The sequence below is a fragment of the Sus scrofa genome, chromosome 7 (genome assembly GCF_054392235.1).
Source record: "Sus scrofa isolate SSC_HxYL_T2T_F1_AM1 chromosome 7, Sscrofa_HxYL_maternal_Yorkshire_Landrace_v2.0, whole genome shotgun sequence".
NCBI classification, from domain to species: domain Eukaryota; kingdom Metazoa; phylum Chordata; class Mammalia; order Artiodactyla; family Suidae; genus Sus; species Sus scrofa.
The window spans coordinates 26,243,529-26,259,010 of NC_139389.1; the positions used below are offsets into that span (position 1 = coordinate 26,243,529).

The 15,482-nt window shown below is 36.2% G+C and overlaps 1 protein-coding gene across 1 annotated transcript; it reads left to right on the forward strand.

Moving 5' to 3' along the window:
- Positions 1-9,017: 9,017 nt before the first annotated feature.
- Positions 9,018-13,176, forward strand: LOC100518792 (olfactory receptor 14J1-like). The gene is made up of 2 exons (XM_021082299.2): positions 9,018-9,920; positions 13,141-13,176. The coding sequence occupies exons 1-2, from the start codon at positions 9,018-9,020 to the stop codon at positions 13,174-13,176; spliced, it is 939 nt and encodes a 312-aa protein (XP_020937958.2).
- Positions 13,177-15,482: the final 2,306 nt, after the last annotated feature.

Sequence of the window (15,482 nt, forward strand, 5' to 3'; positions counted from 1 at the left end):
CTTCACGATTGCACAGATTTGTTGACTACAAAATCTACATGACTGTAACAACAGATGGATGAAAATGTTTGATAAATTTCAATTATTTTATGATAATAAGTCTCAGGACACTAGAAATATGAATGCAACTAAATTTAATAAATGACAACTGAAAAACTTACTAAAATATTGTCTATCAAAACTACAGTCAATGTCATGTGCTGTGAGGAACTTTAGAAATATACCTTCAAGATTTGAAAGAAAAACAAATGTTTTCCACTATCACATTTCTACTATTATAATTGAAGTTCTCAGTCAATATAATTATATAAGAAACTAAACAGTAAATAAAAGAAGAGGAAAGTAAGAGGCAAAAATTCTAAAAATGAAGACTATATTATTATTATTGTTAAAACCCTGTAGATGTACCCTAATGAATTTTTCCATTCATACAAAAATATAAACATGGATGTTTATAGCAGCTTCATTTGTAACTGCCAAATCTTTTTTACTGATTTTTATTTTTTCCATTATATTTGGTTTACAGTGTTCTGTCAATTTTCTACTCTACAGCAAATTGATCCAGTAATACACACACACACACACACATATATATTCTTTTTCTCAAATTATGCTCCATCATAACTGACTAGATATAGTTCCCAGTGCTATATGGCAGGATCTCATTGCTTATCCATTCCAAGGGCAATAGTTTGCATCTATTAACCCCAGATTCCCAGTCTATCCCACTCCTTCCCCCACCCCCTTGGCAACCACAAGTCTGTTCTCCCAAGCCCATGAGTTTATTTTCTATGGGAAAGTTCATTTGTGCCGTATATTAGATTCCAGATATAAGTGATAGCATATGGTATTTGTCTTTCTCTTTCTGGCAATCTTCACTCAGTATGAGAGTCATTAGTTCCATCCTTGTTGCTGCAAATGGCATTCTTCTGTTCTTTTTTATTGCTGAGTAGTGTTCCATTGTGTACATATACCACAACTTCTTAATCCATTCATCTGTCGATGGACATTTGGGTTGTTTCCATGTCTTGGCTATTGTGAATAGTGCTGCAATGAACATACAGGTGCATGTGCCTTTTTCAAAAACAGTTTTGTCCAGATATACGCCCAAGAGTGTGATTGCTGGGTCATATGGTAGTTCTATATTTAGTTTTCTGAGGTACCTCCATAATGCTTTGCATAGTAGTTGTACCAATTGATATTCCCATCAACATTGCAGGACGGTTCCCTTTTCTCCACAGCCCCTACAGCATTTGTTATTTGTGGACTTAATAATAATGGCCATTCTGATTGGTGTGAGATGGTACCTCAGAGAAGTTTTGATCTGCATTTCTCTAAAAATCAGTGATGTTGAGCATTTTTTCATGTGCTTGTTGGCCATCAGTATATCTTCTTTGGAGAAATGTCTATTCAGGTCTCTTGCCCATTTTTTAATTGGGTTGTTGGCTTTTTTGGTGTTGAGTTGTATAAGTTGTTTGTATATTTTAGAGATTAGGCCCTTGTCAGTTGCATCATTTGAAGCCTTTCCTCCAGTCCATAGGCTTTTTGTTTGTTGTTTTTAAGGTTTCCTTTGCTGTGCAAAAGCTTCTTGGTTTGATTAGGTCCCATTGGTTTATTTTTGTTTTTATTTCTGTTGCCTTGGGAGACTGACCTAAGAAAACATTTGTAAGGTTGATGTCAGAGAATGTTTTGCCTATGTTCTCTTCCAGGAGTTTGATGGTGTCTTGTCTTATGTTTATGTTTTTAAGCCATTTTGAGCTTATTTTTGTGCATGGTGTGACAGTGTGTTCCAGTTTCACTGATTTACATGCAGCTGTCCAGGTTTCCCAGTCCTACTTGCTGAAAAGACTGTCTTTTTCCCATGTTATATTCTTTTCCCAAAGCCTCCTTTGTTGAAGATTAATTGGCCATAGGTGTCTAGGTTTATTTCTGAGTTTTCTATCCTGTTCCCATGGTCTGTATGTCTGTTTTGGTACTAGTACTACATGTCTTGATCACTGTGGCTCTGTAATATTGCCTGAAGTTTGGAAGAGTCATGCCTCCTGCTTGGTTTTTGTTCTTCAGGATTGCTTTGGCAATTCTGGGTCTTTTATGATTCCATATAAATTTTTGGATTGTTTGTTCTAGTTCTGTGAAAAATGTCATGGGTAATTTGACAGGGATTGCATTGAAGCTATAGATTGCTCTGGGTAGTATGGCCATTTTTACAATATTAATTTTTCCAACCCAGAAGCATGGAATATCTTTCCATTTTTTTGAATCCTGTTTCATTTCCTTAATTAATGTTTTATAGTTCTCAGCATATAAGACTTTTACCTCCTTAGTCAGGTTGATTCCTAGGTATTTAATTTTTGGAGTTGTGATTTTAAAAGGTATTGTATTTTTATATTCCTTTTCTAATATTTCATTGTTAGTATGCAGAAATGCAACCTATTTCTGAATGTTAATCTTGTATCCTGCTACATTGTTGAATTCATTGATCCATTCAAGTAGTTTTTGTGTGGAGTCCTTAGGGTTTTCTATATATAGTATCATGTCAACGGCATAGAGTGACAATTTACCTCTTCTCTTCCAATTTGTATACATTTTATTTCTCTTGTTTGTCTGACTGTTGTGGCTAGCACTTCCAATAATATGTTGAATAAAAGTGGTGAGAGTGGGCATCCTTGTCTTGTTTCAGGTTTAGCAGGAAGTCTTTCAGCTTTTCTCCATTGAATATTATATTGGCCGTGAGTTTGTCATAAATGGCTTTATCATGTTAAGATATGTTCCCTTTACACCCACTTTGGTAAGAGTTTTTATCATGAATGGATGTTGGACTTTGTCAAATGCTTTCTCTTCATCTATTGAGATGATAATGTGGGTTTGACTTTTCTTTTGTTAATGTGGTGTATGATGTTGATTGATTTGGGTATGTTGAACCATCTTTGTGAACCTGGGATGAATCCCAGTTGGTTTTGGTGTATGATCTTTTTTATATGTTGTTGGAATCAGTTAGCTAAAATTTTGTTGAGAATTTTTGTGTCTGCATTCATCAAAGATATTGGCCTATAATTTTCTTTTTTGGTGGTATCTTCATCTGGTTTTGAAATTAGGTGATGGTGGCTCCATAAAGTGTCTCTGGGAGTGTTCTTTCTTCTTCAACTTTTTGGAAAAGTTTTAGAAGGATGGGTATAAGTTCCTCTTTGAATGTTTGGTAGAATTCACCTGAGAAGCCATCTCATCCTGGACTTTTGATGTAGGGAATGTTTTTATGACATACTCAGTTTCACTTCTAATGATAGGTCTGTTCATCAAGGTCTGTTTCTTCTTGATTCAGTTTTGGTAAGCTATAATTCTCTAAAAAGTTGTCCGTTTCTTCTAGGTTGTCAAGTTTGTTGGCATATAATGTATCATACTATTCTCTTATGGTTTTTTGTATTCCTGCATATAACTGCCAAATCTTGGAATCAAATAAGATATTCTCCAAAAGGTGAATAGGTAAACTGGTACATCCACACAATGGACAATTATTCAGCAGTTTCAAAAAATACAACTATTAAGCTACAAAAAGACAGGAAGGCATTTTAAAGGCATATTGTCAAGTGAAAGAAGTCAATCTTTAAAAGGCTACATACTGTATGACTCCAAGAATATGGCATTCTGGGAAAGGAAAAACTGAAGCTAGTAAAAAGATCAGCGGTTGCCAAAGGTTTTAGGAGAGGGAGAGACAAAGTCATCATGCTCAGGATATTTTTAGGGCACTAATTGTCTTCTGTACAATACAGTAGTGGTGGATACATGACTATATACATTTGTCAGAATGCATAGAATGCACAACACAAAATTGAAACATAATTAGAATCTTAAGAAATTCTGCCTGATACAAGACCAACATATACAAATCAATCATTCATCTATAGCAGTAAGAATTATGAAGAAAATTTAATCAGACATAAGTTACAATGAAAATAGAAACAAATACACTTTTTAAAATGAATAAAATGTGCAAAAAATTTAAAATTCTATTGATATTTAAATTAAAACTGAATAAAAATACTAATACACCACATGTACAGATGAGATCATTAAACATTATAAACTTGTAATCCTGCATATACACAAAAATGAATTTAATATAAATAAATCCCAGGAGAATTTTGTGAGGAATTCAACAACCTGATTCTAAAATTTATATTGAAGAATGAGATCTAATCAAACTGACAAGCTTTTGCACAGCAAAGGAAACCAAAAAGAAAACAAGAAGACAACTTACAGAATGGGAGAAAATAGTGTCAAATGATGCAACTGACATGGGCTTCATCTCTAAAATATACAAACAACTTATACAACTCAACAGAAAAAAGCCAACAACCCAATTGAAAAATGGGCCAAAGACCTGAATAGACATTTCTCCAGGGAAGAAAGACAGATGGCCAACAAGCACATGAAAAAATGCTCAACATCTCTGATTATTAGAGAAATGCAAATACTATGAGATACCACCTCACAGCAGTCAGAATGGCCATCATTAATAAGTCCACAAATAACAAATGCTAGAAGGGGTGTGGAGAAAAGGGACCCTCCTGCACTGTTGGTGGGAATGTAAGCTGGTAGAACCACTATGGATAACAGTATGGAAGTACCTCAGAAAACAATATCTAGAACTACCATATGACCCAGGCATATATCTGGACAAAACTGTCCTAAAAAAGATACATCACCTCTATGTTCATTGCAGCACTATTCACAATAGCCAAGAGCTGGAAACAACACAAATGTCCATCAACAGATGACTGGAATAGGAAGATGTGGTATATGTACACAATGGAATACTACTCAGCCATAAAAAAGAATGAAATAATGTTATCTGCAGCAACATGGATGGAACTGGAGCCTCTCATCCTGAGTGAAGTAAGTCAGAAAGACAAAGACAAATACCATATGCTATCACTTATATCTGGAATCTCATATACGTTAAAAATGAACGTTTCCACAGAAAAGAAAATTATGGACTTGGAGAATAGACATGTGGTTGCCAAGGGGAAGGGGGAGGCAGTGGAGTGGTGGGGGAGCTTGGGGGTAATAGATGCAACCTATTGCTTTTGGAACGGATTAACAATGAGAGCCTGCTGTGTAGCACTGAGAACTATATCTAGTCACTTATGGTGGAGCATGATAATGTGAAAAAAAGAATGTATATATGTATGAGTAACTGGGTCACCATGCTGTACAGTAGAAAAAAATTTGTATTGGGGAAATAACAATCAAAAGAAATTTTTTAATAAAAAATAAAATTTATTTTGAAGAATAAATGGTCATAGATAGATAATTTTGCAGAAGAATTTTACTGACTGGACTTGATCTAAAAAATAGTGCAACTGGAATTTCCAATGTGTATAGCAGGTTAAGGATCTGGCATTGCTACAGCAGTGGCATAGTTCACAACTGCAGTGTGGGTTCAATCCCTGACCTTGGATCTTTGACATTCCAAGGGTGCAGCCAAAAAATAAGTAAAAAATAAAAAACAGAACAACTAAAGGAGCCCACATTAATAAAAAGCTATCATTTACTAGCATAAGAAGAGGTAAAGAGGAGTTCCCATCGTGGTGCAGTGGTTAACAAATCTGACTAAGAACCATGAGGTTGCGGGTTCGACCCCTGGCCTTGCTCAGTGGGTTAAGGATCTGGCATTGCCGTGAGCTGTGGTGTAGGTTGCAGATGTGGCTCAGATCCTGAGTTGCCATGGCTCTGGCGAAGGCTGGCAGCTATAGCTCTGATTAGACCCCTAGCCTGGGAACCTCCATATGCCACAGGAGCAGCCCTAGAAAAGACAAAAAGACAAAAAAAAAAATGAGAGGTAAATAAATCCATATACCCTATCTGTCTTGCTGTGAGAAGTCAACACACAAGGAGAGAATACATTCAGATGCTGCAGGTGCCCTGTTGAGTTTTCACCCAAGAGCCAATATCAATTGCTCATCATGTGAGCAAATCATTTTAGACTTTCATTGAAATTGAGTATTCAGGTGACTATGAACACTGCTAAAATCTGCCTGTAACTGAATAAGCGATCTCAAGCAAAAACTCTTCATCCACACATACTAGAGAGAAAATAATAAATTGTTGTTTTAAGTCACTTAGTTTGCTCTGCAGTGATGTACAACTGGAAGATGCTCACTAAGTGTTCCATCCTGGATGTACTGTGTAAGAGTTAAAAATTTTGCTGAGATTACTTGACTAGTAAAGTTCTCATATTACTTAAATTCTTAGGAGAGGAAAAAATTCCTCTATGTCTGTCACCAGAGGAAAAAAATATGTTAGAGCTTAATTAAATTCAATTCTACAGATAATTAAGAAGATCTGTTGTGGATAAGGCACAGTGCAAGATGGAGGTTGTAAAAAAAGATGAACTAGATAAGTCATTGTTTCAAAGAAATAACATTCTAATAAAATTTTTATTTTTTCTAATAAAATTATTAAAATAGCTGAGAAAATGATAAATATCTATAGAGTATTACCTACTTCAACTTTGCAGTGACACACAGAGGGAACATGAGTCCCTTGAATAGGAATTTTCGTTGCAGTAACAAACTGAAAAATAGATTTAACCCTTAGTATGTTGGGTTTTCCAGAATATATGCCACAAGTTGCAATGTGTTTCAATAATTTAATCCCATGAACACAAATAAGCAGAAATTCCAGATAACTAGGTATGATCATTAACTCAAATCAAGAGAAAAATATTCCATAGGAAAACTCTATATAATTGCAAGTTTTGGCCCCAGGGTATTTTCAAGGAGCCCCAAATACCAAGAGCATTTGAAAATCTCTCCACTCATGACAGAGGAGCTATATAGAGGAGCATAAACTCCAATAATGAGAATGGAAATCCTTATTTTTCCTCTCCACAGACAATGCTTTACTGAAAGTGGCTGAATTACCTTCTGCTAAGTAGTAGCTAACAAATTTTCCCCAAGTTTAGAAAGGAAGTTCCTGGATTTGCTCTGGTGAGTTTCTATGGGGTCTAAAATGGATGATTATACTCAATAATAGGGTTTGAGTGGGTGGGATAAAACCAGTCATTGTCATTTACTTCATAACAGAAAGTTTAAATATCAACTGTGAATTTTTTACATAAAAACTGAAAATCCAGGGAGAGATTTAAATTGTTTATTTCAGATACATTTTGTGCGGTTTAATTCCCATTTTCTCAGCAATTCCTTCCTTTTTGCAACTAGCAATCTAGAATAAATGAACCACAGAATGAAATCACTTGATATCCTTCTCTTCTTATTATTTATTTACCCTAACGGGGACTTAGAAGAGATGTGAGATCTTACCTATATCTGAGATAGAGTGTTCTAACAGTACGGAAAAACGAAAAAGCTGATGATGTATCAAAATATTGTAATGTCCGCAAACAACCACATTTTCCATTTTCACAAAACAAGGGCCAGTAAAGATCCCAGAGAGAAAGACTGTAAGGACACAAAGATTGTGAGAAGCATGTGAGAATATGGTTCCTGTCACAACCAGTCATCTGGGTTTCAAGTCTCTTCTATGTCTTAGGGAGAAATTCTGATGTCAATGAAATACAAAAATATTCAGTAACGATAAAGGCATGGTCCATATTTTGAGGGAAATACAGAAAATATTTCACAACCAGAAATAAATGATACAAATTATTAAATTATTCATATACACTTTTTGTTGTGTATTAAAAACACTAATATCTGCTTAAAAATAAGACCAAAGATAAAGGTATGAGGATTTCAATACCTCATATGCTAAAAGAGAGTCAAGTTGCAGAGAAAAAGTACTCACTGAGATCAGAGAAAAAAAAGTAATTAAAATTCTGGATCAACATTCAAAGTAGAAAGCTACAAAAGCTTAGCAATTTCACTAAAGAAGTGACTCTTTTCTATCACTAATAACTTCTGAATCACTGATAAATATATCTTACTCTTGCTTTAATTTTTATTTAATTAAGAATAAAGGATAGGTCTGAGAATGAAATCTTATAAAATTAGGTCATGATGATACTCATACAACTATAAATATAATAAAATTGATTGAGTTAAAAAAAAGAATAAAAGATGAGCAGTTGCTGTTGTGGCTCAGCAGTAATGAACCCAAGTAATACCCATGAGGATGTGGGTTCAACCACAGCCTTGCTCAGTGGGTTTAGGATCTGCAGTTGCCATGAGCTGTGATGTAGGTCGAAGATGCGACTCTGATCTGGTGTGGCTGTGGCTGTGGCGTAGGCCAGAAGCTGCAGCTCTGATTTGACACCTTACCTAGGAAATTCTATATTCCACAGATGCAGCCCTAAAAAGCAAAAAATCAATAAAATAAATAAAATAAAATAATGGATAAATAATTTTAGCCATTTATCAACATTTTATTTCCTTTTAAAAATAATACCAGAAAGTTACTGGCCTTTTCCACTTCCTAATAGGAACTTGGCTTACTTTGCATTAATTTATATAACATTTTGTGTTAAAGGTAATGATTATTTGTATATTATAATGCAAATAAGAAAATGTCAATAAAAATGTGATTTTCATTTTCAGTATTCATTTTTTCAAAAAACAACTACGAAAATGGATTGGGAATTTGTCCTCTCATACATGAAAGGAAATTTAAAAACTGCAGTGAAAGAATCAGTGTGGTGGTGGTACAAATAGATATAATAACTAATGAGGCAGAACAGTCACCTCAAAAACTTATTAATAAATATGAACATGTGTTTGAACTGAGTGAAAATTTTAACATCCATAAAATTTTGATGCACCATACTTCCCAATAATAAAATATTTTCCTTTCCTTGACCTGAAAAACATGACATTAAAATTCATAATCCAATTTACCTAACTCTTATGCTTCAGTCAAAGTTATTTAAAATTACTCAATATGATTATTAGTATACAAAGTTACATAACATTTACAATGATGAACTGTTGATTCTGGCATTATTTCCATAGGTCTCCATTCTGTCTTGCAGCCAGCAGCCTCCTTGGAAACTGAGAAGGAATATGGCCAATTTCACTACAGTGAGTGGGTTTCTCCTCATGGGATTTTCTGCCAAGCCTGAGCTAGAAGTCTTATGGGCCTCTCTGTTCTTAGTCTTATACTTAGTGGCTTTAACTGGCAACACACTCATTATCGCTGCAACTTCCATGGATGACAGTCTCTACTCCCCTATGTATTTCTTCCTCAAACAGCTTTCCTTCTTAGATATATGCTATATCTCTGTGACGGTACCAAGGTCCATTTGTAACTCTTTCAGGCATACTAGCAGTATTTCCCTCTGGGAATGCATACTACAATGTCTAGCTTTCACTCTCTGTGCATCTGCTGAGCTGGCCATGCTCACAGTGATGTCCTACGATCGCTACGTGGCCATCTGCCTTCCCCTGCGCTATGAAATCATCATGAATGTCAACACCTGTATTCACGGAATCCTAGCCGTCTGGATCAGTGGGGTCATCTCTGGAGTTATGCACACATCTGCTACTTTCTCCATCCACTTCTGTGGTGCCAACGTCATCCACCAATTCTACTGTGAGGTTCCCCAGCTCCTAAAACTCGCCTGTTCTGATGAGTATGTCAGTGAGCTTGGGGTCACTGGCTTTCTGTCCTTGGTGGCATTTCTTTGCTTCCTCTCCATTGGATTCTCCTACACACGCATATTCTCTACTGTGCTGAGGATCCCATCTGCCGAGGGGAGAGCCAAGGCCTTTGCCACTTGCCTCCCCCATCTAGCTGTGGTCACACTGTTTCTCTCTACTGGTGCCTTTGAGTTTCTGAAGCCACATTCTGACTCTCCAACTGCATTAGACTTTTTGCTTACTCTTTTTTATACTGTTCTGCCTCCCACACTTAATCCGATGATCTACAGCCTGAGAAACAAAGCCATGAAGGCAGCTCTACAAAAGGTTGTTAAAAGAAGAAAAGCTACCTCTTTTGCTGAATCACTGTAAACTTAATGAGGAAGTCTATTCCTTCCTCACTGAGGCAAATCACAATATACTGGAATAAGAGTCAATCAAGTAATTAAAGCTCTAATAGAAGTCATTATGAGCAAAGCCATAGGAATGGACTATCTTTGAGTATCAAAAACATTGACATGGAGTTAAACAAAAATTACACTAGTATGTGCAATAGATTTAAATTTTAGTCCACAATGTCAAGTATGGTGAAAACGTGAATTTCTTTCATTCAAAAGTCTCCAAATTGATTTCCCTTCCTGGTTCATTTCTATCAAAGTAGAGGAAAATTCTTTTTTTTTTTTCCTGAGTTACAATCAAGTTTGAAATATTATATAGTATTGAAGCATGCAGAATAACCACCTGGTTCAATATTCTCTGGCTATTCAAGCGTCCAACTGCTGTTCTAGTCATCTTTCAGGGTTTCAATTGGTAATGCACAATGGTCACCATGGAAAAGTCTATGTCAATTGTGTTATGTGAGTGAGAAGCTTAAGTAGTACAACAATCAGTGAATCAGAGAATGAATACAAGAAGAAATAAAAACACAATTAAAATAATGTTTTAAAAAGTCACATTTGAAAAATAGCAAAAACTTGATATAAATACAATATATAGTGACCAAAAATTAAAACCTGATGGATAGTACAAGCAGCAGATAATATTCAAGAAAAGACAGAAACAGGAGTTCCCGTCGTGGCGCATTGGTTAACGAATCCGACTAGGAACCATGAGGTTGCGGGTTTGATCCCTGCCCTTGCTCAGTGGGTCAAGGTTCTGGCGTTGCCGTGAGCTGTGGTGTAGGTCGCAGACGCTGCTCGGATCCTGCGTTGCTGTGGCTCTGGCGTAGGCTGGCAGCTACAGTTCCGATTCGACCCCTAGCCCGGGAACCTCCATATGCCGCAGGAGCGGCCCAAGAAACGGCAAAAAGACAAAAAAAAAAAAAAGAAAAGAAAAAAGAAAATACAGAAACAATGCACTGACAGATCCAAGAATTTCCCAGAAAATGAGGAAAAAAGGAAGATACTTTTTGGTTAATGAAAAAGACTTTGGAGTCACAAATATACAGAGGAAAAAGTTCAATATTTGTCTAACAATAGTTTCAGAAAGATCTAATCTCCATGTATTAAGAGAATGCATAATAGGCAACATCCAGTGCAACAACATTGAAGCCATTTCCCCAGAATTCTTTTTTTTTAATATGTTTTTTATTATAGCTATTGTATAGTGTTCTGTCAATTTTCTACTATACAGCATGATGACCCAGTTACACATATATTATATATTCTTTTTTCTCACATTATCATGCTCCATCATAAGTGACTAGACAGAGTTCCCAGTGCTACACAGCAGGATCTCATTGCTTATCCATTCTAAAGGCAATAGTCTGCATCTATTAACCCCAAGTTCCCAATCCATCCTACTTTCTACCACTCCCCCTTGGCAACCACAAGTCTATTCTCCAAGTCCATGAGTATCTTTTCTGTGGAAAGGTTCATTTGTGCCATATATTAGATTCCAGATGTAAGTGATACCATGATATTTATCTTTCTCTTTCTGATTTACTTCACTCAGTATGAGAGGCTCTAGTTTCATCCATGTTGCTGCAAATGGCATTCTTTTGTTCTTTTTTATGGCTGAATAGTATTCCATTGTGTATATATACCACATCTTCCTAATCCAGTCATCTGTCAATGGACATTTGGGTTGTTTCCATGTCTTGGCTGTTGTGAATAGTGCTGCAATGAACATCTTGGTCATGTCTTTTTCAAGGAAAGTTTTGTCTGGATATATGCTCAAGAGTCACTTCCCCAGAATTCTTAAAAACACAGATCTTCAGGATTGAGAAGCATAATAAAAACTGGTCAGTGTACGTAAAATGAATGCAAAAGTAGTTATAGCATCCTGAAACCATGGAATAATAAAAATGGAAATTTTTTAAATTTTAAAACAGAAAAAGTGATTTTATGTATGACTGACTGGGTCACTTTGATGTATAAAAGAAATTGCCAGAACATTGTAAATCAATCATAATAAAAATTTATAAAAATAAAACTGTTGAAGTGTAAAAAAATTAAAAATATAAATAAAAGAATACCAGTATTGTATCCCAGAAGCTTTATTGTTTTACCTTTCATGTTTAGTTCTATAATCCATTGGAAACTTACCATTGTGATGGTATAAGGTGTTACTGGTCATTTTACTCACTGTTATCCAATTAACTACAATAATTACTTGGAAACAAACTTTCCCCCTACAGAATGCAGTTGGTGCATTTGGAATAAATTTAGGAATTGTATGTATGTAAGGGTCTCTTACCTGTTCAACTGATCTATGTGTTTATGCTTATTCTATCAAGCTCCATTAATTACTGTAGCTATATAGTAGTATTTTATATTGGATAGTGTAAGTTTTCTAACTCTGCTCTTCCAGATTTTGTTATCTACTCCACATCTTTTGCTTATCTATATGTTTTAAATCAGGTTTTTAATTTGAAAAAAATATCTACTAAGATGTTCACTGAAGTACACTGAATCCATAGCTCAAACTGAACTGTCCTTTTACCCCCACTGGACTTACCAGAGGATTTTAAAACCTTTACTTATAAGTCTACTGGCTCATTGCTATTGCTCATTTCAGTATGGTACACACATTCTTCCTCTAATTAAATAATAGAAACCAGTTAAAAGCATAAGAAAAAGAAGCCAAACTGTCTTCTTCAAAAGATTGTACCTACTAATGTACGAACAAGATACTTTTGCATTTTTTAGGTTCTTAAAAAATTCATTCAGGAATGATACATAATTTTGGAAGTACTGGGTTTTATACATTTTTCATTCAATTTGTTTCTCTATATCTGATGTTACTATAAAGTGTATTTTTAAAAATTTATTGTCTAATTTTTGTGGTCAGCATATAAAAATTCAGTTTATGCTTGTATACTGATTTATACTCATTGATCTTCTATATTTACTTATAACTTCTAATAGACCTTTACAGAGATTCTTTCAAGTTTCCATTCCACATTGTTTTCTGTAAATAAAGAGTTCTATCTCTTACTTGCAAACTTAAAACTTTTATTTATTTTCCTTATTTTGAGCTGGCCAGGGACAGACTAGGTCAAATTATGGTACAGATTCTCACTAGCAGTGCAATCAGGGGCAAGCAGCTTATTTTTTCTGAAACTTTTGTAGGCAAGACATGAATGCAACACCTACTCTGAAAACAACTGAGATAATGAACGTGATATATTGCACAGGTCTTTGCAAATTATCCAAAAAACAGCAGAAACTAGTAAGAAAAATAACATAGAATACTTAAATTCTGTAATGGTGTTGATTAAATCACCTTAAATCTAACATAAAAGCTAAAAGACAAAATCATTTAAAATTATTCTAGAAGAGTGATATCACCAAGAAGACAACATAGATAATTCCCAGCTTCTATCCTCCTCACAAGGAGAATAACTAGCAACTATTCATAGATAAGGCATCACAGAAAAAATGACAGAACACAGAGGTGAGGCCAAAGCAGTCCCCTGTACCACAGAGACCAGGACAAATGGCATTAGAAAGGGAGGAGGAGGAGCTCCCTGCTGCCTGCATTGCCCCTCCCCCAGGTCAGTGCAGCACCACACTGAGAGGTCTCCCTTGAGCCTATGGTTTCTCCAGTGGGGAAAAGAAAGATCAAGGTGGACATCCCACGCTCCCCAGCATTGCAGGTCACTGCGTGGGGACCCCTTCTCCAGGCTTACACCACAGGGACGGCAAGAGGGCTCTACAGAGCTTGACTGCTGGGAATGTGAATGTGATGGAGAAGAGGAAGGGGCTTCCAAAAACTAGTATTTGCATCTTGGCAGCAGAGTCCCTGCCTGTACCACCCAATAGTAGTCCCAGCTAGCAGTTTTGCTCATTTTCAGAATCAAGAAAGTGGCACAGTCCATCCAGAAAAGTGGTCAGGGCACACAACTGCCTATTAAGGGCCCTCAAAAGAAGAGCCTTTCCAGTCCTGCAGCCTGGGATATGGCCATCATCAAAAAGACTACAAACAATAAATGCTGGAGAGGGCATGGAGAAAAAGGAACCCTATTACACTGTTGGTGGGAATGTAAACTGCTGCAACCACTGTGGAAAACAGCATGGAGATTCCACAGAAAACTGGAAATAGAATTACCATTTGATCCAGAAATCCCACTCCTGGGCATCTTCCAGAGAAAACCATTACTCGAAAAGACACATGTACTCCAATGTTCATTGCAGCACCATATACAATAGCCAAGACATGGAAACAACCTAAATGCCCATCAACAGAGGAGTGGATCCAGAAGATGTGGTACATATACACAATGGAATATTACTCAGCCATTAAAAGGAACGAAATACTGGCATTTGCAGCAACATGGATGGACCTAGAAATTATCATGCGAAGCAAAGTCAGTCAGACAATGAGGCACCAACATCAAATGCTATCACTGACATGTGGAATCTATAAAAAGGATACAATGAACCTCTCTGCAGACAAATACTGACTCACAGCCTTTGAAAAACTTACCGTTTCCAAATGAGACAGACTGGGGGATGGGGGGATGCACTGCGGGTTTGGGATGGAAATGTTATAAAATTTGGTAGTAATGATTGTTGTACAACTATAAATGTAATAAAATGCATTAAGTAGTAAAAACAAATAAATAAAATTTTTTTTTTTTTTGTCTTTTGTTGTTGTTGTTGTTGTTGCTATTTCTTGGGCCGCTCCCGCGGCATATGGAGGTTCCCAGGCTAGGGGTTGAATCGGAGCTGTAGCCACCGGCCTATGCCAGAGGCACAGCAACACATGATCCGAGCCGCGTCTGCGACCTACACCACAGCTCACGGCAACGCCGGATCGTTAACCCACTGAGCAAGGGCAGGGACCGAACCCGCAACCTCATGGTTCCTAGTCGGATTCGTCAACCACTGCGCCACGACGGGAACTCCTAAATAAAATTTTTAAAAAGGGTTCTGAGCATAGAGAATCTTGGGATTAAGAACAATAAATAAAGTGCCCATAAATAAGCATTTGGGAGGAAATCTCCACTCTTTACCACCACGTTTACAGAGTCACTTAACACCAAGGCTGTCACAGAGCATATATGGTATATGGGAAATGACACTAAATAGAAATTAGGAAAACTAGCTTCTAAGTCCCACTCCTAGTACAGGCTTATTTTATATATTCCCGAGTTAGGTACATGTGTTATATATTATACTATCATTATTGCAAAATATTATATCAGTTATATGTCAAAGGGAATATATTTTGCATGATAATATAGAAATAGGTATATTATATAAATATAATATCCTGAAGTGCGGACTGGATGAGCTGTTCTCTAAATTGCCTTAGAACACTAATATTATTGAAACTTGATCATCTACTTCCCTCATTACCAACATTTTCAACATCACTGCCATTTCTGTCACCAGTTCAATAATGAATATCCTCACCATCAGCTTTATATAGTCAATATCATTT